The 27,713-nt window shown below is 37.5% G+C and overlaps 1 protein-coding gene across 1 annotated transcript in view; it reads left to right on the forward strand.

The window, feature by feature from the left end:
• Nucleotides 1-27,270, forward strand: part of LOC140232833 (alanine aminotransferase 1-like) — a 44,567-nt gene extending 17,297 nt beyond the window's left edge. Inside the window, exons 4-13 of the mRNA XM_072312946.1 lie at nucleotides 86-219; nucleotides 1,228-1,341; nucleotides 5,271-5,400; nucleotides 7,155-7,234; nucleotides 11,702-11,835; nucleotides 16,916-17,024; nucleotides 18,167-18,232; nucleotides 20,251-20,406; nucleotides 21,640-21,752; nucleotides 23,023-27,270. Coding sequence (XP_072169047.1) covers nucleotides 86-219; nucleotides 1,228-1,341; nucleotides 5,271-5,400; nucleotides 7,155-7,234; nucleotides 11,702-11,835; nucleotides 16,916-17,024; nucleotides 18,167-18,232; nucleotides 20,251-20,406; nucleotides 21,640-21,752; nucleotides 23,023-23,128 — 1,142 coding nt within the window. The 3' untranslated portion in view covers nucleotides 23,129-27,270. The remainder of the gene's footprint in view (nucleotides 1-85; nucleotides 220-1,227; nucleotides 1,342-5,270; nucleotides 5,401-7,154; nucleotides 7,235-11,701; nucleotides 11,836-16,915; nucleotides 17,025-18,166; nucleotides 18,233-20,250; nucleotides 20,407-21,639; nucleotides 21,753-23,022) is intronic.
• Nucleotides 27,271-27,713: the final 443 nt, after the last annotated feature.

Genomic DNA, 27,713 nt, shown 5'->3' on the forward strand with positions numbered 1-27,713 from the left:
ATTGATTTGGGGGTATCTTCGGAGGGTAGTGCCTTGACGTCATCCAAGTTGGGTTTATTGTTGCCTGCATTCGTGTTTACCTTAGGTTCATACAGCGAGAGCGTTGGCTTGGAAATAATTCGGCAAGACGTGGCTGAATACATAAAGCGACGAGATGGTGGCTTGGAGAGCAACCCTAAGGACATCATGCTATCGGCTGGTGCAAGTGAAGCAATCAGGGTAGAGCTACAGAATCAGTTCTTTTTTTAAATCTAACTCTTGAAGTTTATTAACAGGAGGGATGATTAGTAATTGAATTTTTAAAAAAATACATTCATATGTACAATTACAATAGACTGGGAAAAAAATGCATATAATGATGATATTTGTCAGAACTTGTGATCAGGTAGTATTTGAAACATACGTTTTCTAGAGGATGGATATCAATTGCCATTGCTGTTAAAATATTTGACAGCACAGTGCACAGTGTAGGCCTATGCAAAGACTTAAAATGAAAGTAAAAATTATTGTGTGTATGGCAACTAACAGTACATGAATAACTACATTTGTACTATGTACATGTACATGTATGCAATTGTAGAGATAGACCATCTACATGTATATTAAAGGGGGAAGTGAAGTATTCAATTAAATAACCTTTTTTGTTTGATTAGCATGATTAAATGTAACAAAAGTTTTCTATTAAGCATTCAATACTTTTGGACAAAAAAAAAGGTTTTATAACATGATCTTTGTTGACATTGCTATGCACAGCACTCCACTGATGTCCTTTATTCCATTGTTTCTTATTGTAATGTATAGTGATGTAGCATGCAGGGGAATATGCACTTATTTTTTTTTTCCCCATGTAAGCAAGATACCAAGTACAATACAATGTATGTCTGAACTGTACCATATAAGCTAAAGGGTATTGAAATAAGTTCTGTTATCTTGCGATAATGTATCCACTTGTTGGAAGTAATTCAATCTTTGAAATGGTTATGGTACAAAGTGAGAGGAGAGTTTACCTTCAAATTTTGATAGATCATACATCTGAAATGCAATGGTTGTACGTCATGTTTCTTCTATTTTAGCGTTGTGACATTCAATTCATGGAAATGTTAGTGCTATGTATTGTGATAGGTGTGGTCTGCAGGGACAAAATTGACACGTGGCTACCATACCAGCAGGTTTTCAGTAAGTGTAGCACTCTAATCAGCTTTGTACCTTTCCGTATCCTTGGTTTAGATGGTGCTCAAGATGCTTGTCTCTGGAGAAGGCAAGGGTAGGACAGGAGTGATGATCCCCATTCCTCAATATCCCCTCTACTCTGCTACACTGGCGGAGATCGACGCAAAGCAGGTAAGGACAAAAATTTGTCTTCAAGGTACATCCATTCAATGCTTGCAGGGGAAAAAAAGAAAATAAGTATTTCTTTTTACCATCTGACCTTGATGCTATTTGAAGCATGTTGTGAATTTTGCAGGCAGGTAATAACAAATACAAATATGTGGAACCTTCATTTGAGTGTCATATGATTTGATTTACGAAGCACAAGATTGATAAACAGCCATTTTTAATTTGCCAAAAGTGTACCGGTACTTGCATGTTACGTGTGCTTGCTTTTGAATTGCCTATTATGCTGATTGGAAAAATTCAGGACTACTGATATTTTTCACATCCTATTTGTGTATGCAAGGAGATTCAAGAGAATGGAGTCACAACCTTTGAAGCCAGGTTCGATGCCGCCACTCGAAAGTATTTGAAGCATGTGGCAAACTGGATCTGCCGCGCAGATAGGAAGACAATTGACTCATGTCTCATTGCATAATCATCAGCCACTTTCTAAGGAAGATAGTGATGGTAATTACGTGTACTTTTCGCCATCCCTGCTTATAAAAGATAGGTGATAGATAATGTTAAAGACACGGGGACGCGCGAATAGAAATTGGGCAAAAAATGATTAAATGAAAATGAAGATTACTCGACTGGCCATGCCCAGCCACTATTAAATCTGATATATCTATTAGGAAAGAATTATACTTGAAGATTATTCCATATCAGTTTTATTTGTCGGAATTAAGTGGAAAAGTGATAAAACTGTAGGGTACAGTTTTAAACACTTTCACATGATACAGCTCTGATTTACACTTTTGCACATATTTCTGGAAGGGATTGACCTTTGTTTAATGTGCTTTATCATTAAGTGAGATTTCATTACATTTAATAGATAAACAAGGAAAATATAGCCAACATTATGTTAACATTCAAAATGAATCTTTAGATTGCTCAGCAAGATGGCGGCATCAAACCCCATCATCAAAGACACAGATGCACCTGTGGAATTCTTTTGTACATCAATAGAAAAGTGACAGCTGTTTGAATAATTTATTACAGCCAGTTGGAACTCCATCTCGTAAAGGTGCATACTGTAAAACATATATTTGCGGCATGATTGAATTTTTCGCGAATTGGAGCTGACGGCCTTTTTTGCGGCATGAAATTTTCGCGAACTGCCACTGGCATTCAATGCATATAGTCATGAATCTCCGCGCTCGCGAAATTCGCGAAATTAAAATGCATGTGAACATTCCTCGTTTTACAGTAGTCCCGGTAGTGTAGAGGGCACTGTTGATGATACTGCCGATCACCGTTAGCATTGATACGAAGATTGCCGAAGTTGAGCTGAGTAAAGCGCGTACGTGTTGCTAAGTAACGTTGCCGTCGTTTTCTTTTCTGCGCATCACGCAGTCTGTAGTAATGCCAGGGTGCATGCATATGTGCTTCTTATTATGATATCACAAAAGAAGTTTGCTAAAGCTGTCATCCCCCTCAGCCGAATCATGAACCGAACTGTGATCGGACCACTGACTACAGTGGATCGGACTTCTTCGGACTCGGGGAAGTGGGCCACAGCGTAAGCGCCAAAGAGGAGTCGGTAGCATAGGTCTCTATAGGAAACTTGCGCCATGTGCCCATTTGACTAAAACACCGGGACCATGCACCTTTAAACCTTCTTGGTGGATGATATTGTGTGTGTATTTGTGTGGATGTGCATTTTGTACCTTAGCATGTTCATGTCATGGCTACAGTTTTTGTCACAAAACATTATGCAAGTGAGTACTCTACGGAGCCTAAATGTAATCTATGACTGAAAAGAATGATTCTGTAAGGGTTAAATCCCCATAGATTAATACCTTGATCTACAAATATACTATGGATCTTTCTCACACTTTTCGTCTGTTTAGTCTAATATACAAGAGTCTCACATTGATATTCAGTGTGAAGTTCAGCCAGAACCTTGTCTCATCTAAATTCGATTGCCCTTCATGGTACGTGGTGTACAGTGTTATTCAGATCTGTTTGTTTGGCATCCTATCAAGTGAGGGTCACACTCAATTAGCAAAGGTCTCATTGATGGCCAACTCGAGCTTGGTTGCGTACGTGAGAATGCAAGCTGCTATAAAGGGTAAACATTGCATGTCCTTACATTAAAGCGTGTACACGTACAATTTGTACGTGTACATAAAACAAGTGCAAATGCATTGTCACCTTGTATCCGCAAAAAACTCATTTCTGTGTCCTAAACTCTCATGTATATATTCTTGATTCCAATAGTAGGCTATTTCTGAATATCAGCACATTTGATGGGATGATTTTAATTCTTTCCTCAAAATCTACCACTTACCAGTCTAATATTTGATTTTGAAAATGGACTGTATAAATCATACTTCATGTGACTTTTCACTACATGACTGACTGCATTATGCAGAGCATACTATTCAAGAATATTAACTTGATCTTTGTGGCACATGGGACTATTCTAGTCTATGAAAGAAAAAAAAAAAAAGACGGCTGTCGTTTCTGCTCCAGCTAAATGTAAATGTATGGTGTATTACTGATGGAGTTATCTTGAGTTTATGATTTGAGGTTTTTTTTAACAGTGATGTTTTTTTTTCAATCTATTTACATCTTTGATATAGACTTTTAAAAGGTCAAAAGCTGTTGGGATACTTTGTTGTTAAGTTGATTTTTCATTTCATGTTCACATTCTAGTTCAGTTTTGCTCACTTTCTAATGAGACTACATGGGCATTTTTAGTTTGTATAATTTGTGCTGCTAAAATACAATGTAGGTTATTTTCCATATTCCAAAGTGGGTCAGTCATTCTTGATCTACTAAGAATTTCTGAAAATAGCTAGAATGCAAGTCTAATGCACCATGTACGGTGATTTTAAGTCTCTGATGAGCATGAACAGCATCATAGAACACATAATCACTAAAAGAAAAAGAAAGAAGAGAAAAAAGATAAGCTAGTAGTTAGTCATTTCATTACAATTACCTGCATGTAGTCTACACTGTTTGCTGAAAACTGATGAGGCTATGTAATTCTTAGTTTTATGACTCATTGACACAGCAGAATAGCATGTGAGTATTAACCACCTGCATTTGTGCCTCCACAATCCTAGTCATGTACCGAGGTGTTGAATGTGATATCTGCACCATGTCTGGTTGATGAGAGATGCCATGCACCCACACACTCTCTTGGGATAATGAGGTTTAGGCAAGTCATGAGGTAGAGGCAATGAGACAAGTGTGTTCTTCAGTCTGGAAAATGACTAGACCTTGACAGTTCAGACACTTTCATATTTTGCAGAACTTGACAAGCCTACATGTTTTCATCTTTATACAACCAAAAATGTTTGGATCAGAAACAGCAGTCATACAGTTTCATATTACATAAATCCTGTTTGAATATGAAATTCATTTTAAACATTTATCGGATGTTTAAAGTGGTACGGTCAAACCTGTCTATAGTGGCCACCCAAGGGAGACAAAAGAAATGGCCATTATAGACAGGTGGGCGCTAACATGGCTCTTCTTGTGGGGGGGGGGGGGGGTTAAGTGGCCATATAAGGCAGGTGGCCTGTGTAGACAGGTGGTCTCTGAGGCAGTTTTGACTGTATAAAGGGTTCGTAGCCTGTTCTTCTATTTGACACGTGAGAATGTATACAAATACATATGTATGCATGGTACATGTATATATGTGTGGAAATGGCCTGCTAATGCATATACTTTATGTGGTAAATAGAAATAGAATCTTTGATTTAGTTTTTAGCTGCTCAGGAGAACTTGCTCCAGGAATACGAAAAGCATGACAAATTGAAGACATGACAATACAAACAAAACTAAACCCATAATACACTTGAGCAGTCAATTTCATCATTTTTATCATATGGCTAATTATGGCTGAAATACATATGATATCTCACTTCTTTTTTTTTTTTCAGATCAATTACTACCTTGATGAAGAGAATGGATGGAGCTTAGACATCACTGAGCTGCAAAGGTCAATTGATGAAGCAAGAAAACACTGCACACCCAGAGCCATAGTTGTGATCAACCCAGGCAATCCAACAGGTACAACGTACCACCTCACTTTCATTACCCATAGATTGAATGTTTCTGATCCCATGAGAATCCCTGAGCGGGAGTGATGGTGTCTAGTTTCCTTCGAGTTATCTTAGCATGTCCATTACCAGAGTAGGGGACATTTTGTCACAATTGAATGTTATGTTTTCTTTTCACAACAATGAAGATTGAGATAAGATCTCTTGGATGTACTGTATTCATTACTGTGCTGGAAAAAAAAAATCAACAACAACAACAACAGAAAATATTGGTTTTCTTCATAATTACACTTCCTAGTGTTCCAAATGCAAAAGAAAAGTCATGTGAATTTGGAAAAGTGGCTTTTTGGTATTAAAAGTCGTCTGATTGTATTTCTTTTTCACTTACAGTCTGCACACTCTGCATTGTTTGGTGCAAGCTATGCAGAGTTATAGTGAGAGCTCCCTTTGATGCTATGTGAGATCACACTTACAGGGAGAATTTGTGGGCACACGTTCAAGGATGCAGTATGCATACATACGTGCAGACATGCATGTTAACATATGGCAGCACAGATAGTATCAGTCACTTGTCATCAAACACTGCATTTGTTTGCATTGGAAGTTTAGGCCTCTGTGCAGCGGAGATGTGACCCGGCCACACACCCCTGTGCTGTTTGTGACTAAGCTGAAATATAATCCGACTATAAGCTTGCATCATCTGTGTGTTGTCTCATACGCTCAAGGGGTTCATTCTCTCGTACTCAAATTTCAGAGAGAGAGATCTTGATTAAAAAAAACCCTCAATGTGCATATCCTCAACTCAGAAGGAAAGGTCTCATTTCATCTGTTCATCAAAACTATACATATTCTCATTTCTCCTTGAAAATTTGGAAGTTGAGTTCTTTAGATATGATTATTATATGTGATTTATCAAAAAGCATCAGCTCTAACCACAAAAGTTTAACTTCTATAAATCTGTGATTGTATCATCATATGTACAGATGTTCACTGTCAAAGTTCTTATGAATATTTTCATATCAGACTATTTCTTTGTAATGTCACCATATCTCTTCGTTTTGACAAGAAAGAAAGAAACAAACAAACAAGTAATTGGCAACCTGTGAGCGATGGATATCAACTGTTAACGTTTTGAGAGGGGCAGGAACTACTTGGTTTATAAATGAATTGTTGGGAGTATCATTTTATGTCACTAGATAAAATGTCATTAACAATTTAGTAATTCATTTTATTAACATGTCGTAATTCAGATTAGTGTCAGACAGTTACAGTTGTAAATTGACATTAGAGTCTCCTTTTGGTCAACTTTTTTTTATATTTTAAAGTTTTAGTTGGAACACTAATAGTTCAGTTTATATAGGTGTTTAGGTTGTCACCCTTTCTCATTGATCTGTCCTTGATATCTCTCATCACCTTCATTCCTTTCCTATTCAGATGTTTTCATCCATTGCATCCCACATCTAATTCTTTTGTTTGACATTTTGTGATATGTATTGGCCCCAGCTAGTTGCCATCTATTCATCGTCATCCTGCAGTTTTGGTGAACTAGGTTCTTACACTAGTCAGGGGTGAAAACCCCCACCTGTCCTATGTATTCGTGTTTATTTACAGGGATCATTAAAGAAAAGGTTTAATAAAAGAAGGAAAACAGGCATGTGTCTAAATCTTGTTTAATGCACCTGTTGAAAATAGCAGAATTCAATATTGATAAAATCCTCTTTATCCTCTTAATCTCATAATCTCAATGTTCTCTTCCCATCATAGGGCAAGTGCTGAGCCGACAAAATATCGAAGACATCATCAAGTTTGCATACAGGGAAAAGCTCTTCATCTTAGCTGACGAGGTAAGAAATCATGATAGTGTGTCATACACATTGCACAACAGTTGCAAGTGCAAATAAATTTGCTGACAGAAATATTATTAAATTTGATAAAGAAAGAAAGAGAGGTGCCAGAGATTCAGTCTACAGCTCTTCACAGCACACTGTGTTTAATTTCATCAGTAAATTTTGTGAAAATTGATTGATTTATTGATTTATTTAGTATTCTATGCCGTGAGTAACCCCATTTGTTGTTTGTACACTTTTTCATGGGAGCCCTCCAACATGTTTACAAAATAAAAATTAATGAAAAAAGCACTACCAGTATTAAAGTAAGAAATCAAGGACATTTAGTTCTACCTAGCAATATACAAACTATGGCAATATATTATGTGTAAATAATGCAAAGTAAGTTATTCAAAAAAAGAAATGATTGTTAAGGAAAACAGAGTGAAACCTTGACACAATAAAGGGATACCAAGTTTGCTCGTTTTTAGAGATATGCATGCTCTAATATGAATGTTTGAAGGGAGGAGGTACAGGGAGCTGATTCCAAAGACGGGCTGCATTGTGTGAGAAAAATGTTTTCCTGCTTGAGTGTAAGCTGATTGGATTACAAGACCATTTTTAGTTGCTTTTCATGTACCATATGAGTGTGTATTACCTAGAGGTATGATGAGTTTTTGCATGTGTGCAGGCACACTGCCATGAAGTGTCTTAATAACTGATTTACAAGTGCTCAAACGCCACCTCTCTTCAAGCATCATCCACTATGTAGCCTTCCGAGCAGCTGGCTGGTTGGCACCGAGTGGTCCACGCTTAAAACCATGCTAGCCATTTTCTTTTGTCGTATAATGAGCACATCTTTCATGCTTTGCGAACAATTTGACCATATACAAAAGTGTGGTAGAATGAGTGAATTTGCCAGAGTTTTTGGTATCGCTTTGGATTAAGGTGTCCTATTAAAGATGTTTTAGCAATGCCAGTTGTATGGCCTTTTTTTAAATTTCATCCATCTTACCACGTAAGTACTTGAAGTATTCAGTACCTCTGTCAATTTGAAGTTTTAACTCATCGGTGCCTAGCAATCTTCTTAGTGTTCCAACTAGCGTGAATTGAATTTTCTTGACATTCAGCATCAAACGCAGCATCAAATGAGTGTATCCTAACCACCTGTTTTCATCATTTAATTCAATATTCAAAACTGATTCAATCTCACGTGCATTGTTTCCACTGTAAAACAGGGCCATGTCATCTGCGTATAACATAACTTTATACTTGTTTACTGCTTTGGGCAGGTCTTGAACACAACTGAGAATAAAAGTGGCCAAAGTATTATACCTTTGGGAACACCCAAGCATACATTGATGTGATCAGCATGCTGTAAAACATGATATATTCGCAGCATGAAAATTTCGGGACTTGCCACTGGCATCCAATGCATATTGTATATGTAAGAACTTTTGCCTGCATTTGAATTTTGCGAATATTGCCACTAGCGAAATTCGCGAAATTAAAATGCACACGTACATTCCTTGTTTTACAGTAGACACCTTTTGAGCTCTAACCCGTTGAGGATGGGCTGATTTTGCTTCAACATGCATTTCCCATAGACACCTGCCTATACCGGTACTTGGAACTAGTCTTCAACTGGTTAATGAGGTTCATTGTGCACAACCTCTCAAGTATGAATGAAACTGTCTCAGCTCAATTCCCTTGACTGCATTCTATGCAAATTTGTTCGAGTAGGAGCTCATGGTTTACCAAGTTCAGAAGCTTTCTTTAGGTTCAAATATACCACTCCTGTTTGATAGCCTGTCATGGTGCATATACTTTTACAAAAAAATCAATGAAGTATGTAAGCACTGTGTTGGTCAAGTGATTTCTTCCTCTGAATCCAGATTGTTCTGGACACAAGAAGGTTGTGAGTAAAAAAAAAGTTGCAGCTGATTGTGGATTACTCTTTCGAGAATCTTCATGACTGTGGGTATTACAGAGATAGGCCTACAATCGTTAATAGCTCATTTTTGTCTTTGCCCTTACGAATTGGGGTAACTTTTGCCTCCTTCCACTCTGTGGAATTCCCATTTATAAGAGAGAGATTAAAGAATCTGATCAAATGACTGATGCTGTGAGTTTCAACAGTTTTGAATCTATTCCATCAATTCCAGAAGCCTTCTTTATATCAATCTTTTCCACAAGTTCCAAGACATAAGTCATTTTTATATCATCGAAGCTAGAGATGTCCCTTTGATATGGGTGGCCACACCAATATCTCCTCCCCTCTGTATTTTTTAACCTGGCATTGATTTGACACCAAAAGAAGCAAATATTTGGTTCACTTCATTTGCCATTTGAGTAAAATCTTGAACATGAACTCCTTTAATCATGAACTTTCAGTAGATGAATTACTTGTGTTTCCTTTAAGGCTCTTGAAGTCTTCAAAAATTGTAAAGGGTTACTCCTATTTGCAACAATGTTCAACACATATCACGATTTTTAGCTCACCTGAGCCAAAGGCTCAAGTGAGCTATTGCGATCGCCCTTCGTCCGGCGTCCGTCGTGCGTCGTGCGTCGTCCGTCGTGCGTCGTCCGTCGTCCGTCGTGCGTCGTCCGTCGTGCGTAAACTTTTACATTTTTATCTTCTTCTTGAAAACCCCAAGACCGATTTTCATCAAACTTGGCAGGTAGCATCCCTAGGGGGTTAGGAACTCAATTTGTTAAAATGGGCACCATGCCCCACCCAGGGGGCCCCCAGGGGGGCCCAAACCCCCCAAAATTAAGGAATCTGTAAAAATCTTCTTCTCTAGAACCAGAAGTGATAGAGCTAAGTTAATACTATGAGTTAGTACATTGATGACTGTAGTTTCAAGTTTGTTCATGGCAGAATCAGGGGTGCCCCCCTTGGGACCCAGGGGAGGGGGGTGGGGAGGGGTCCTAATGGGGCCTAAATTATACATTTTCATCTTCTTCTTGAGAACCCCATGACCAATTTTCACCAAACTTGGCAGGTAGTATCCCTAGGGTGTTAGGATCTCAATTTGTTAAAATGGGCACCATGCCCCACCCAGGGGCCCCAGCGGGGCCAAACCCCCCAAAATGAAGGAATCTTTAAAAATCTTCTCTAGAATCAGAAGTTATAGAGCTAAGATAATACTATGAGTGAGTACATTAATGACTGTAGTTTCAAGTTTGTTCATAGCAAATCCAGGGGTGCCCCTCTTGGGGGCAGGGGGGGGGGGGTTGGGAAGGTCCAAATGGGGGCCTGAATTGTACATTTTCATCTTCTTCCTGAAAACCTCATGATGGATTTTCGTCAAACTTGGCAGGTAGCATCCCTAGGGGGTCAGGATCTCAATTTATCAAAATGGGCACCATGCCCCACCCAGAGGGCCCCAGGGGGCCCCCAATCCCCCCAAATGAAGGAATCTTTAAAAATTTCGGCCCTTATTGTACATTTTCATCTTCTACTTGAGAAGCCTGGTCAAATTTTAGTAGAGCTGTGAATAATTTAGATTAGTGACTGCGTGAAAGGTGAACTTGCGATACTCAGGTGAGCGCTAGACCCGCGGGTCTCTTGTCTTCAATATAAACCTGAAGTTATGATTTCTACATGAATGATAGCATCACTACATTCAGCTTTATGCAACAATGATGCATCTTCATTGTTAACCTGACTATATTCTTCCCTCTCATTCTTATTGTGACATCAGGCCCATGTATGTTAGAAATTTCCAAGAATGTCTGTGTCAATGAATTCCATTGACTGTATATCGTGCTGTGATTCACGACAAGTATGTAGTGGCAGAGAACTTGCAAGTTCATGTAAAGTTTGTGCATCAGATCATTTAAAGCAACAAAGTGTAACCATTTTTGGCTGCATATTTGGCTGATAAAGCTTAAATGCAATCATCTACAATATAGCCTCAGAAATAAAATTTTGTTCGCAGATGTTGTTTTATGTGTTCGTTAGTATAATATACTGTAACTCAAGCTCTAACTAGCCTCTGTCACTCTTGTTGGTTATTGTACAACCTGATCAGTCACATGTCATCTAAGAGTTTCCAATAAGATTTAAAAAAAAATCCAAATGGTATATATCAATTAGCTTCTCTGCCAAAAATCACATGCTCCTAAAATACTGTGCACAATCCAATGTGCAAGTTTTAACCTCTTCATTCTAAACATTGATAGCTGTAAGGTTTCAAGTGTCACTGATTGTCTCATCCTGTGGGTTGTTGTAGTCTCCCTTCGTGTTTGCAGTTTGGTGAAAATGGATAATCCTCCCTTCTCGGATTGCCTTGTCCTTCAGCAAGCGATCTTTTACCATACTGTCATTCCTATTGAAAAATAGGTAATAAAGAAAAAAAGAAGAAGAAGTGTATGTGTCTTGTTAGATTTCTGTATGTACAAAAGTAGTATCTCTTTATACCTGATAGTTACATGCATGATGATGACTGTTTTTATTGTTTTCTTTGTAAATTTCCATAGGTGTACCAAGACAATGTGTATGCAGCTGGCAGCAAATTCTACTCCTTCAAAAGAGTCCTTCATGATCTGGGGCCTGATTTTGCTGGCCAAGAACTGGCATCCTTCATGTCCACCTCCAAAGGCTACATGGGAGAGTGAGTGTCAGACACTTCTTTTTAACCCTCCCCCTCCCCCCCCCCCCAAAAAAAAAATAATAATAATAATAATAATAATGATAATAAAAAAATATATATATATGATTCGCCTCAATTGTGCCTTACATCCTTCACATAGTTCTTGTGTGTTTAGAGCTGCTCCATGACTCAACTTATAACTGACCCTTCTTTTGTAATCTGTCCAGAATAGGATACCAGTACTTGCATACTTGCCAACTAGTAAGATTTTATCAGATTCAGTAAGATTTTTTACTTAAAAAATAGCAAAATCAGATTTTCTGTCAGAGAAATCAGATTTTCAAAAAATATTTAGATATACCTTTCATGTGTATTTTTCTGAAGATTTGACCGAAAGTAAGATTTTTAACTTCAGTTTGCATATGAAATAAGATTTTTGCAATCCACGAGTAAGATATTTCATCTTGAAATGTTGGCAGGTATGTACTTGTCAGTGGTTGCAGTATGCCATTCATAAATTACTGTAAAAGTGGAAATTTTCGCGGTGTTGAAATTTTCGCGCATTTCGCGCAACCAGAAACTAGCGCGAAAATAAAAGCCTGCGAATACTTTTGCTTGCAATATGTTCCTGTGCGTGACGTCTAGATTCCGCGGAATTAAAAACACGCGAAACTCTTGTGACCAGGCCAAGCGCGAAAAATTAGTCGCGCGAAAATATCCACTTTTACAGTAGATAAAATTCTGTGTTTGTTATGTCTTTGTGTACACATGGACATATTACAATATAAAGGTTGATTACAAAATTCTGCAAACACATTTTTCTCATGAAAAAACAAACAAACAAAAACCACGTCAAATGAAATAAGTCATATGCTGTGTCAAGGGAGCTGTAATGTTGGGGATTTGCTTGGAATCTCTGCTAGGATGAAAGGGATTACTGGTACACTGTATTATGAAATAAGATACAAATGATTACAGGAAATGAGAAATTTATTTCACCCACATTAGTATCTCTTTAGAAACTTAATGTGTGTTTAATGTAGCAGTAGAATATGGGGTGGGGGAATTTGTAAAATATGTGAAGCGCCCAATAATGTATGTAACCTTGGACATGCATATGCCAAAATAAGCTTATCTGTATTACAGCTCTCGGCACTTTCATACTCCCTTGCTACAGTAATTTGTAATAACTTTCACCTCCATTTATTGACTTGGTGTATATCTTCTTTTGTTTGCTGCTGTTCCCCCTCATTCCTCTCCAGTAGGCACTTTTTGATAATTCTCTCTTCCCTTCCTTAGCCTTGGATCTGTTGTTGTCTTTTGTCACACCATTTTATTTCATTTCTGACACATTAACCATGAGGCCAGAATTAATTTTCCAGGAGTCCTTCATAAAAAAACCAGAGATCTGAGTGGAACCGTTCGTTTTTACCTTTTCTTCTATGTTCCTTGTGCATGTTCAGGATTATGATACTGGTACTCTGAGACTTTTAAATATTCAGTAGGATGAGCAGCTTTATTCAAAAAGTACTCTTGGGTTCATTTGAAGGGCCTGTGGTATAGCTACTGAGGGCTCAATAATTTCTTTATTATTATTTCTTCTCCAGTAGTATATGTTAATTTTACTGTGTGTAGAAACCTATTAAAAGGTAGAAGAAGATACTTGGTGATTATTTGTGCACCTGTGAAGAGGTAGTTGCATTTAAAGTGCAATTCCACATCATGATAAAGTTAAGTTTCATAAATAGACAAATAGAGTGAAAGAGGTTTAGAAAAAAAATAGATTTAATTAAGACAAGAAAGTTTTGGAAGTTCAGATGTTCATATTTTTACTAAAGACATGCAAATTGTAAAACATGGGGATCTTTGTAATTCTTCAACTTTTTTTCTATCCCATTTTCTTTGCTCAATTTTTCACTAATAAACTTTTTTTATTGTTAGATGTAAGGTCATGTTTTCATGAAACTCTTGCCATTCTGTTTGAATTATCTCTGTTCATGAAGCCAACTTGGCCATGATGTGGATTTGTACTTTAACCCGTTGAGGACGGACTGATTTTGCTTCAACACGCATTTCCCATAGACACCAGCCCGAGTATACTCGGGACTCGTCCTCAACGGGTTAAGTGTAATTGCCGCTTCACAGCTGTGACTGCACTTTAATTGAATAACATACCATCAAGGGGCAACATAAGGTTGCATTGTAGATGAATCTATTATCTTGAAGCTTAGGCAAGCTTGATGCCCCCCCGAGGGGTCTTGTTATGAATATCTGTGAGAGTGCTCACATGCAACAAATGTACAATGGTGCATGACTGGAACCTCTGCCTACGTGGCATCAAATCCTTATGACTACTTTGTCACATGTTCTCTGTGTGAGACAATACAGAGCTCACCAGATCTTTTATGTTTTCAATGCTCTACTGCCCAAGTCTAGATAAATCTTGGTTCTTTGTTGTTCTCAGTCTATGTGTACAACACCTTGGCAAACCACATTTCCGACAAGCGTTAACCCATTGAGGAGGGACTGATTTTGCTGTAACAAGCATTTCTCATAGACACCTGCCCGAGTATTGTCAGGACTCGTCTTCAACGGGTTAAGATTGTGGATAGGCATGTATTCTAAATTCATGGCAATGCTGCCTATGCTAATGCACATTTATATCATGTTCTGTTGCTCCTTATGCCATATTCATTTGTATTCCTGGTCAATAATCTAGCATGTTCAGACTTCTCCAGTTACAGTTACAGTTTACTAGTTATGAAAATGGCAAGCTACTTTAAACATCTCTGGAACAGTGCAACTTCTTTAACCCGTTCCATATGGGAACCCGGTGGCCTGTGTATTAAGTCTAAGGGCATTTCAGAATTCAGTATGGAACAGATTAACAAAAATGTATGTACAACGTCAATAAACAAGTACATTTTACAATAACAATAAGGGTCCATGTGTTATTATTATTGATGTGATTTAATAATGATTATCATCAACACTTTTATCATTACTAGTGGTATTGTTAAAATTCATGAAGTCAGTGGTATTATGTCATAATCTCATTTGATTTACAGAGAATATATTTTTTTTTCCGTTGATGAAGCCAGATATTTTAGAGGTGTACATGTTGCAAGAAATTCCCTTTACAAAATTTGATTACTGCACAAGCTGAAATTTTTTGCATGCAGATTCTTTTCCCGATTTGCTACTTGTTAGGCATTTTGATTATTGTTCATTGAAGATACCAAGGGTCTAGAACTCATTACTTCACATTTTATCAAATGTAAGAAGACTTAACAAGCAAGAATTCTAGCACTTAATGTTTTCTCTCTGATTCCCTGTACGTAAACAAGTGGTGTGTTCTGTATTCAGAGCAGTGATTATTTGAAGTACTGTACCAGCATGTTGTTAAGCCTCAGATTTTGCTATGTCATGGCCTACGCAGTGTGCTAACGTACAGTAGTTTAGTTACACGTAATTTTGGGCTGGCATAGTTTGATTTTTATGCCTCCGCCACGAAGTGGTGCCGGAGGCATTATGTTTTCGGGTTGTCCATCCGTCCGTACGTACGTCTGTACGTCCGTACGTCCGTCCGCTTTCGTTTACGCGATAACTTGAGTAATATTTACTGGAATTTTACCAAACTTGGTCCAAGTATGAAGTATGATGGGGCAACGATTTGATAAGATTTTGGGTGAAATCGACTAAAGGTCAAAGGTCAAAGGTCAAGGTCAAATCATGAAATTGTATCCGTTTACGCGATAACTCAAGACTGTATGGAGCAAATTTCACCAAACTTTGTTGGAGGATGATGTATGATGGGACAATTACTTGATTAGTTTTTCAGTGAAATCAGACAGAGGTCAAAGGTCAAAGTTCAAGGTCAAATCCTAAAATTTATCTGTTTATGTGATAACTCAAAACTGGATGAAGCAGCTTTCACCAAACTTGGTCCAGGGATGATGTATGATGGGACAATTAGTCGAGTAGATTCTAGTGACATTGACAAGAGGTCAAAGGTCAAAAGGTGAAGGTCAAATGCTAAAAATGTTGCTATTTCCCCCATATCTATGCAATGCCCGCAGTTATTTTCTTGAAACTTAGTGTAGACATGTACTACTGCGTAAGGATTCTCCAGAGAGAGTTTCATGTCATAAGGTCAAAGGTCAAAAGGTCAAAGGTTAGGTGAAAATGTTTCAATATCACTTTTCTCGCAAATGGTTCAATGTATCTTCATGGAATATGGTACATATGCATGTACTGACTGGCAGGGATTATCTAGGGAATTTAGGGGTCATGGGTCAATAGTCAGGGGTTCAAAGGTCAAGGTCAACTCCTCAAAATGTTACTGCTGTATTTCCCTCATACATGTATACTAGTATATATGCAATGATTGCATTATTAGTTTTAAAAGTGTTTGATATATGTACATGTATTACTTGATGGAGATTCTCTTGGAAATGTCCAGCCAGAAGGTCAAAGGTTAAGGGTCAAAGGTCAGGTTTAAATGAAAAAAAAAAAAAATTTGTACTGTAATTACACTCTTCATACCTTGAAAATTATACTCAATGCATAAACTTATAATAAGGTCGGTCAGAAGTCAAGTAAAAATTTTCAATTCCCCAAATATGTGTACCTGCACTCTTTAATAGACAATTATAGCAAACCCAGTTCGTGGAAAGTGAACATTCAAGATATTTCTGACAAACCTGTTATTTTGATATTTTGCCAGTTATGTGAAACTGTCATCACACATTGTCAAGACATTGTACTATACACCTATTGGGAGAATCATGCATTATGGCGGAGGCATCAGTCGCCGTAGCGACATTTCTAGTTGGATTTGTTATGATAATGTTTTCATGCATTGTTGTGTGTGTACATTTTTATATTTGTTGCATTTGTATTTTCTTAGTTCAAAAGCAAAATCATGAAAATGAAAGTACACAAAACTTTCATCTTGTACAATAGTCTAGTAGAAAACCTGCATCTTTCTATGGCATTTCCTCTCCCAAAGTGTATGTGAGGTGTGTGATTGTTGTTCAAATGTGTCAAAATGTCATGTCAACATCAACCTTTCTTAACATATTTTCATGTCTGTCTGCAGGTGTGGGCTGAGAGGAGGATACTGTGAACTGCTCAACATTGACCCTGAGGCTCAGGCACAAATGTTCAAGGCTTGCTCAGCAAAGCTTTGTCCTACTGTCAGTGGCCAAGTAAGAGTTTTTGCTGATGAATATCTTTGTGGTCCTGCAGTCGTCTGTTGCTAGACGGCCAAATTTCCTATCAAAGTGACAAACGTGGGTCTTCATTGCAGCTGTCTTTAAGAGTATATGATACATAAAATGATATATATTCATGATATAAATATATATATATATATATATCATGTGTACATGTATTGTATCCATACTCTATGATTAGTTTTTATAAAGGTTTTTGAATATACATATAGTTCTTTCTTTTTTGCTTCTTTATCACGCAGTATGTCATATTTACTTTTTTCTGATGAATGATTAGTGTAGGTCAAACAGATGTGACATTCAGGATCAGGAATCATAGCTTTGGATAAAGTTTGAACATCACCGTTATTTTAGAGCTTTCATTTCTGTGACCCTTCACTTCATAAGTCTGATACAGTCTCTGAACATTGTGTTCTGGCTTTGCCATCTCTGAATTTTCCAGACTCAAAGCTTTCCATTATTACGATGAGTTGTCCCACTTTATTTCCAAAAATTTGCTGCAGAGATGGTGTAGAACCCAGTTTCCGAGAAGCAGATTTGTGAAAAAAGGGCTTTGAATTTCAGATGTAGTCGAGTGCACAAGTACAGATAATTAGTGCATGTTACTTAAGTGCACACCTCACACACACACACACACACACACACACACAAAGCACTTTCAGATTTTTTTTTTTTTTAATTGTACACTTTTAATTTGGACAGGAAATGGGTGAAATGTCAGATTTATTTTGTTTTTAGTAAATAGAATGTACATTTATTTGCAGTTTCTCAGCATTAGTAAATTCTGTTTCATGAAGGGAATGTGTCAGGTCACATACTGTCATTCTATTATAGGTCAGACTCTTTGAGCAGTAGAGTGTGCATCATTGTGCATGAACTGTGACTTAATGGCATTAAGGCATATTAAAGCACATGTACAATCTAACAGTTATTCATCTTACATGTAGACAAGAAGGAAAACAAAATTCAAGCCTCGAGGAACTGTTGGCTTTGGGATTCCTTGAGTGCAAGTGGTCTGCGTTCATCAGGTTGCATTAAGTGCACTTTGTTCACTTTCACTCCCCTCACTCTCATTTTACATCTCTCTTCACTCTTCTAATCCTCATCATGGCCAGGCTGTCATGGACGTAGTCGTAAACCCGCCACAAGAAGGAGAAGCATCATATGAGCAGTTCTTGAAGGTCAGTTCACACGTCTAAGTACTTGTGTACTATTGCTGTAGGAATAGAGCAACATATATATATATATGTTATTTCTTCTTCTTCTTTTCTTTCCTTTTTTTTTATGTAGTTCCATATCTTTCTGATAATTGTCCATATCCAGATATTTTTCTCCCAAACTGAGATCAAAAAATAATTTCCATTTATTATGACAGAAATATATGAAGACTCACATGTGTACAAGCATGCATAATTGTCTTCTGCAGTTATAGGAGAAAATAGTAGTACGATGTATGTACACATTATGGAAATCTTTTGAACACTTCATCAATGAATGGACTGATAAAAGCCTTGTTTTATCGTTGCTTCTGGGAATTGGACAGTCGCTTGTCAGCATGCATTCTTACTAGACATTTTCTATGTTGTTTTTACATTTCAAATGAAAAGGGATTGGGTATGCTTTTCAGAACACTGAGTTTCCTTATTTTTTATGTAAATGCAATCCAAAAGAATATGTTAATATCTACAAAGAACTCCCCTGTTATTGAGCAGGTTACAGCATGTATGAGAGGATGATGAATGATATCTGAAACGCCATCAGTTCAAGCCATTCTTATCATCATACTGTATGTTGTGTGGCATGCCATATGAATCGCCACATGAGTTTAGTGCATCAGACTGCCAGAAGCTCATTGTGATTTTGTACACACAGCTGCGGAGGTGTGCAGTCAAGTATGACAGAGAGAAAAAAACTGAAACTTACAAAACCTAGACATTGTTTATGCTCTTTTGTGGTTTTTGTTCTTCTGCCTCTGTATACAGTGACAGAAAAATGCACACTCTTGAGACAGTTGAATTTTAGAGGGAATACATATGCGTGAAGAGATGTGATTGTGATGGCATTCAAGATGAGAAATGCAAGTAACAAAGGCCCTTACCCATATTGCCATTTAACAATTCTGCCTGCCTGCCTCCATCTGAATATTTAAGTCAGACAGTGCCATTCAGTGGCAAATTCAGTTCTTGGCTACGGATGGTAGGTAGCGTAGCTTGAGTACCATGTGTGTCTGAGAAGTGCTTGTTTAAGATGTCTTCTTTGAGCATAGCTTACGGAACATCAAATATCTGGGTATTGTATGTGTAATCAGCGAAACAGCTGAAAAATGTCACAATAGTCATAGCTCTGATTTCCATTCATTCATAGGGTGGATAAAATAAAAAGCTCCTGGATGGTCCACATCACTCGTTTTGAAATCATATTTTCACTGCTATTATTGTGGCATACTATTCTCTTGAAGTATCATGCTTCATTTCATCATGCAGGCAAGGGCAGGGGAGTGAATGCACCAGTTAGGCAGGCCCAGAGGCCTTTAAAAGTGAAAGTGACTCACAAAGAAAAAACAAAACGATAAAATAAAAAGCACACTAAATGCTAGAGTCACATGAGAACTATTACTTGCTATTCATGACTGACCATCAGAAAAAGTAAACATGTTAAAAGTTTGAAAAGCCCAGTGCCATCTGTCGACATGTAGATACACGTGCATGAATTATGGTATGTCAGTATACCAGCTGAATAATGAATGAAAGGGTCCAATAAATGTTCGTTTTCAGACGAAATGGGATTATCATAGTACCTTTAAGCATTGTTGGGAGAGAGCAAACTGGCTGTCTGATGTCTGGCCCCGTCATCCAAAACAACCTAGATTGTTATCTGACATGTAAAGCCCTGTTTTATCAGAACCTTTCAAACTAGAGTTACTGCAGCAACGGCCTGGTAACGTCAGGGTAATCTTCTTTTTTTTTTCACCCTGCGTGTTAAAACAGTACCTGCAAAATGTTGCTCCGATGTTAACACGGTATCTTTTGACAAATTCTACCCTAGATAGCTAGGTAATTATTGTGACACTACCCAGACATTGCAACACTGCCCTGGCAACTCTCTTATTAATAATGCAACTGAAGTAACATTCATTAAGAAATTAAAACAAGAGTTTGATGAATAATCAGCAATGCAAATTTGTCTTGTTTCCCTGCAGGAGAAGAGACATGTACTGGACACTCTAGCAAAGAAGGCCAAGGTAGTGGCAGATGGTTTTAACTCCATGGAAGGAGTGACGTGTAATCCAGTCATGGGTGCCATGTACTCCTTTCCACAAGTCACCATGCCCCAGAAAGCCATCAATGCAGCAAAGGTGAGGAAGGGGTTGCACTTGTCAGTCAGTCGTAATAGACATGTATGATATGTAGGAAAATCTTCAAACATGTAATGAACGAAAACTTTTGGTTTGCTTTTGATTTACATATTTATGATACAAGACGTGATATATGATTTGCCTGAATAGATTCAGATGTCAATATCCCTTTAGAAACAAAATAGTTCAATGACAAAAGATTTTTGAGGAACAGCTCCGGATCCCCCATACCCAAGTTCCTACTAATTTGTTGAGTTTGTGTGTGTTTGTGTTTTAAGCATAGAGTATGCAGGCTTAAAGAGAACAAAGATGTGCTGTACTATTTTTATATCCACCTCTTAATGTCACTCTGAAGTCCTTTTCCATCAGTGTAACTATTCTAAGGGCTTCATTGTTACTCCATCGGAAGCCTCGTAATAAGATTTGCGTGAAATTGTCAAAAAGTTGATGATGCAATCTTCAAGCAGACATTCCTTCACATGCTTGGTTTGAAGGGGTTGTGCTTGAGATAGAGCAAACAGTACATATAAACAAATGGAATGTGAGTGCAGGCAACTCCCATTATAGCAATGTCCTTGGGATGGGCAGTTTCCTTTTGTTAAAATGAAATTTTATTAAAGCTCAAAAATAAAGAGTATGCACAGGTATATGGGCAATAATTTTAGGACCTGAATTTTCACTCTGTTGTAACGAGAACTTCATTATACTGTGTTCGCTATAACAGGAGTGCACTGTACCAAGTGAAGGCCGTATAGTTAATGTCAATGAATAACCTAATTTTACATTTAGTGAGCATATCAAAATACTTCATTGATCGCATGACTGTAATTTTCATGGACTAGTAGTGATGCTGTATGTTTGTTTTGTTTTTTGTTTATTTTGCCTGTGCTGTCATTCTTTGTTTGCAAGTTCTCCACCCCCATGACTATCTGCATGACTTTGTTCCAAATCCTTTCTCTGAGATAAAAACTGTGTCTTTTAATTATTGAAGTGTATGTCTTCCTGCTACACACTAATAATTGCCATAATGTAATACATTTCCTGCTTTAAAAAAAAAAAAAAAAAAAAAAAAAAAAACTTTGTGAGGTGAAGTAGAATAGTGCAGAGTATTTTTAGCGTAGATGCCATGTGATAGATTAGTGACACTAATAGAGAAATAAACTCCAATAAGTACATATTATTAATAGTCTTGGTATTTGTGGCATTGATTGATATCAATCTGTCTTAATACAGGAATTAGGCAAGAAACCTGATGCATTCTACGCTGAGCAGTTCTTGGAAGAGGCTGGAGTCTGTGTGGTTCCTGGAAGTGGATTTGGTCAGAGGGATGGAACATACCACTTCAGGTAGCTTTCACATTCACTCATTTGTCTTCTATGTACAGAGGACATGCAGCAAAATTAATTTCAAGAAGAGAACAAGGTGGGATAAATGATTTATTAGGAAGATACCAGCTAACATAAAGACCTTGGGGCGTGGGGACACCATGGTATGGGAAGGCTGCCCTGGCTCAGATATATTATTTGAGGATCCCCACAACAAATTGTGTACAGCTTTGTCACTGATACCTATGGAAGTTAAACTGGAGCAGAAATCAGATCGCTATTAACCCTTTGAGGATGGACTGATTTTGCTGCAACATGTATTTCCCATAGACACCTGCCTGAGTATACTCGGGACTCGTCCTCTACGGCTAAAGACATTCCCTGTATTTTCTTCTTTTATCATAGGGTAACCACAATGCTGCAGAATATCAGTTTTAAACACCATGTGTAAGAATTCAAACTAATACCAGGCTTTGACAAAATTTTATTATATGTACTATAAGGGATGACATGCAAGTTCAAAAATATTTTGTATTTGTATATCCATTAATTTAACTGTTGTGTGCACTGATGCTTCTAATTAGAAGAAATTATGAACTGATTGATTAAGTGTGACTAATTTTCACTTGTGATTTACTGTATACGCTATATATTTCGCGGGGGTTTTATTTTCGCGAATTTCGCGAGTCGGGAGCTATTCGCGAAATTAACAACACGCGAAAATATTACCTTCCAAAATGAATCCCTTGCCTTGATGATACGAACATTTCAGTACTAGTATACCATGTCACTGCTTTCCGAACAGACCATACTGGCTAAGCTTGTTTACGTTCCTATAGCACGTCCACGTCTACTTACGAATACTGTAACGTAGTTAGAGAGCCAATCCATCATCGCAAGGGGACCACTCGTCACAAATCTAATGTTAGCGCGATTCAAAAATGTTGAATTCCACCTTACTAGTTCGGAGAGTTTGGTAAGTTTTTTTCATGCAGTGTATAACTAGTATCATTCTTATTTGCTAGTAAGTTGAAAATTCACACTTTCTTTGCCACTTCATATTTTCTCTGGTCCCCCAATCGCGAATTTAACCACTCGCGAAAATGTGTGACAGCGACAATTTGCGAAAATTTATGTACGCGAAAATTATAGCGTATACAGTATAGACTGTCTTATCTTTTACTCACTGACATGACCTCCTTATAGTTTCTGCCACTTTGAATGACTCCACGTTCCCTCCTGGATCGGTATCATTCTTGAGTTCTTTTTTTTTGTGTGTTTGGTCTTCCAGGATGACGATCCTTCCCTCGGTTGAGAAGATCCAGGAGGTTATGGAGCGGTTCAAAACTTTCCACACAAAGTTCATGGAGACATATCGGGATGACGCCACAGCATGAAAGACGTAAGGGACTGGTGAATGTCTGTGCAGGTACTTCCTGACCTGAGCTGCAGAGGCCATGCAAAACTGAAATTACATGTATGCGATGGTTGCACCCAAATCGATTATCAGTGAATGCAACTTAAAAGAGATTATTCCCCCCACGAGGAGATTTCTTACCTTTGTATCTTTGTTTTAGTTTGAAAACCAAAACCAAACAAACCCAGAGAGTTGAATGAAACAAATGTATGACTGTTTCTGCAGACAGAGTTAAGTACAGTATTTTACTGTCAGTAGATAAAGAGGAACACTTTATACTCGTACAAAGTGTATCTTTCAGATGCCTTTGTGTTCCACAAACTGTTCAATGAATATTGACCCTCAGTAGCTTTGTTTAGGTTAGACATATTAAGAAAAGTATTGGACATGATTATGTCTTTGCTTTTCAGCTAAGGATAGGAAAAAAACTTTTCTTCCTCTGTTATTTTATAATATTGGGTGTATCTGTGCACTACAATAGAGGAAGGTAACATATCAATCCCATTTAGAGGTTCTAGAAAAGTGTTATTTTAGGATTGTCTTACTTCCAAATTTTTACTCATTTTCATGCTTTGACTGAGCCCTCCAAGCCTTCGCTTTCTGTGTGTGCTGGTGAAGGGTGTATATTATGTACAATTACAGATTCTGCTAGCAGCATCAAAATCACACAACCTAACTTTCAAGTTTCCTGAGAATATCTTTACACCAGTCAAAGCTCAACTAAGGCAGCTCAGTGACAAACATTATGCATGTGCTTATAACAACCTAATATCTTTGTCAATAACTTGTGATGTTATCGGATTTTGCCCATTTTGTCTTGATGTTTAATCTTCAGGGAACAATCAAAAGCTGCCATAGTAATAAGAATAACAAGAGCATGGCTTGTCTATAGCTGTGTTGGTACAGTACCTGATTCTGTTTTCAGTTTGATGCATTTATTTAGTAATTTGGGATTGGTTTTTGGAAAGATATTATTTGGTTTAGCTGGGAAATGTGTTTTGTTATCTTGCCACAGTCTTTCTGTGAAGCTGTCAAGACAGAAATGAAACGAACAAGCAAACAAAATAAGTGAAATATTTCAGTCGAGGATTAGTCATGGTAGGTATCACAGGGTGAGAGTTGACAGAATAACCTCTCTGTGATATCTTTGTCAGGAAATTGGGACTCGAAAACAAGAATTTATTGTTTGTGGATATTCGGTTTGCAAGAAACATGTTTAAGATGATTGTGTGCCATCGTGCTGCCGAGTAAACAATGACTATTATATAATTTTTTGTGCTAGGGCTGTGCATAGAATGGTGTACAAGTGTCATGAATTCTTACACCAAATTTAGCCCCATTGGTCTTCTAGTGGTGGCATATATATGGCGATATACCAGTAATCGCATTCAATGGCTATCAATGCACTTGCCAGCAGTTGACAACGACAGTTATGATATAAAGCTACATGTTGGTACTGCATATGAAATGTTGCAATTGAAGCAACAGGGCCTGTTGATTGATTAAGAATCAGAAGCAGTACCATAGAAAAATGGAAATCAGAAATCAGTATTGAGATTTTGAAGTATTCTGTTGGTCAGTTTGATGTTTGTTCGTTATTTTTTTTTCTCATGTGCAATTATAACATATTGACGGGCGAGATTTCTTTGTAAAGATATACTCAGGCCAATGCACTGCATGTGTGAATTAGGTGGTACTGAATATCTTTAAAAGAAGAGGTTATATGCTGATCTCTCCTCCTCCCATACATGGTGTAAAGCAAATCTTTGGAGAACAACCACATGCCAAAGAGAATTTGCAAAGGAGTTTTATGTACGTGTAGATCACCAGGTCAAAGTTATCTTCTTGCCTAGAAATACATGCCAGCAAGAATCGAGTACCAGTATGTAGTGTGCTCAGTTGATAAGCTGTTGTGAAATGTGAAGCAGAACGCCGAGTACAGAATGCAGCCAGCTTCCAATATGCTGTCATGAGAAACGTACAAACAGAGAATGTATGAAAACGAAAGGCTGCCAACTTCCTATATACACTGCTATGAAATGTAAAAACGAGAAATGTGTGAAAATTTTCTCCTGTAAAATTATATAGTAGCCCAAGTGTGCAGGTGTCATTTGTCTTCTAAAGATTATATTCTAAAGGCTACTGATTGTGTGTGATGCTGCATATGGCAGATATGCCTCGTCAATTAGCGATATAGCAAGCAAATGACATCCAGGTGAAAAGAAATGCATGAAGAGTATTGGAATATTGCTGTGTATCTCCCAAAACTGTGTATTGAGTAACCCCTCATGGTGAGCAGAGCTCAATGAATTCACCATGTGAATGGTGAGTGTATGAATTAGAAATTAATGTGTACTGGATGTTTCATTGTACATTACGTACTTAATTGATATGACTGCAGTGAAAGACTTAAATATGTTACAGACTTACAAGAAAGCACTGAAGTAGGGTTGATATGAAGATATGGATTTAATGTTTATTGGTGGGTAAGTTAATCCACTGCCATACCACTCCATCATTTGATGCAAATGCGTACTTAGCCCATTGAGGACGAGTCCAAGAATACTTGGGTAAGTGTCTTTGGGAAATGCGTGTTGTCGCAAAATCAGCCCGTCTTCAATGGGTTAAAAAAAAGTAATCTACTCCTGGAAACTTTCTTAGTGTGCAACAGATGGTCAGTGTAGATGTGAAGAGTGCTTAGAGATTTACTGATTCTACCAAGCATCAAGATGCTTGAACTTGACTCTCACATAAGTGAGGTGGTTAAAAGGTAGGGGGGAAATGGTGCTTTACGGAATACAAAGTCTTTTGACTGAGATACTGCTTTTCCCCTCATCATGAATATCATACTTTTTTTTAAAGCTTGAATTTCTGTCGAGTTTTCACAGCTCTTCCTGGGTTTTTTTCTTTCTTTCTTTTGATTCTGATGTTATGTACATAGAGGTGTATTATTTCTGGTTTTGCAAAAGATAATTCTTCTGTGTCAGAGAATTATATAGGATATATTCTTCCTCCGTGACCCCTGCTAAAAGTTGTAATTCATTCTAAAAGCACGGGAAGGTAGTCTTTGGGGCCAGTCTTTTCAGATTTTCATTTTAACTCCAACTTGAGCTTTGGACATTGAAGAAATACCAAAGAACAAGATTGTATTTCATATTTGCTTTTATTCACTTTGAGAACACCAACTGTCTCTTATGTTGCATGGTAGCTATATAGTTTTATGAATGTATGTTTGATGCTTGTCAGTATGAAGGAGGATCCCTCTTTTGCTGCTGAGATGTTGTGAGTTGTTTGAAAGGGACTGTACAGTACTGGTTGAGGTAGGGATTCATGTTTTGAACATTCCCAAGTGAGATAATGAAAAGCCTCTTATGAAATATGCAAGAGCATGTAATTTTAAGAAGGATTCAACGTTTATTTGATGAAAATTGGTTTTCAAATGGCTGAGATATAAAAAAAAGTGCTAATAATAAAAGGCGACATGCCCCAACTTTATTAGTATCTCTTTGTTTCACTTTGTTTTTGGATATCTCAGCCATTTCAAAACCGATTTTCATCGAATAAACTTTTGATACCCCTTAGAACTGCATGCTCTTTGACATCTCATAGAGTGGTTTCTGAATATCTCACAAAACGTTAAAAGCTAAATCTTCACCTCGACCACAACTGTACACACCCTTGAAGTAAAATTTCCTGTTGAAAGAGCGTTATTCATTTTTTATTTGCCTTTTTTATTCATTCTTTTTAAATCAGTTTTGTCCTCATTAGGATACAATGACTTCTGCAACATGCCTGTTAGCAGGCAATTAGTCCTGAAATTTACACATACTTGTACAAACTAACATCTTGTTATATTTATCTCCCAAGGAAATACTGTGTGTTAAGTGTTTTACTCTCATTGGCTCAAGAGACTTTTTTCTTGCAACTCTATTTAATGTTAAGTAAGTTTAAATGCAGAATGAGCCTAATACCTATATCTGCTATGGGAAACCTCCATATAACAGCCTGCTTGGGACCATTGGAATGTCCTTGTTTATCTGGAATCTTGTAAAAAAAAAAAAAAAAAGGAACAATATTTAAGAAAAGGGACCTGCAAATTTACCTCATTATAGTACATAATATCTCACTATATCTGATCTCGTTCTAACAGCGTTCAACTGTACCGTCGTTTTGTTGGTCTGCAGTTTAAAGGATCTGTACGACAGTGTTAGATACAGTATGTGATTACATCATTACTTTGATTTCTTCATGGCAAGTCCGTTGATCGACTTTATGGGGGAAGTTTACCTAAATATCTAGTACGGATTGAGTAAATGCTGCAATATCAATAGAACACGACAAAGTTTGAAGGAAATCAGACAATCCATTCGGAAGTTATGAATTTTTAAAGTTGCAGTGCCACCATCACTGGATGAGAATACAGCTTTTGACATCACTCCAGGACGATAATAAAGAAAATGTATAGAGAATTCCACAAAGTTTCATATTTTGTGAAACATACACATTCCCTCTACTTGTTAACTGACACATGTTAGGGGAAATATTGTTCCCTTTACTTTCTGAAA

Source organism: Diadema setosum, chromosome 9 (assembly GCF_964275005.1).
Source record: "Diadema setosum chromosome 9, eeDiaSeto1, whole genome shotgun sequence".
Lineage (NCBI taxonomy): Eukaryota > Metazoa > Echinodermata > Echinoidea > Diadematoida > Diadematidae > Diadema > Diadema setosum.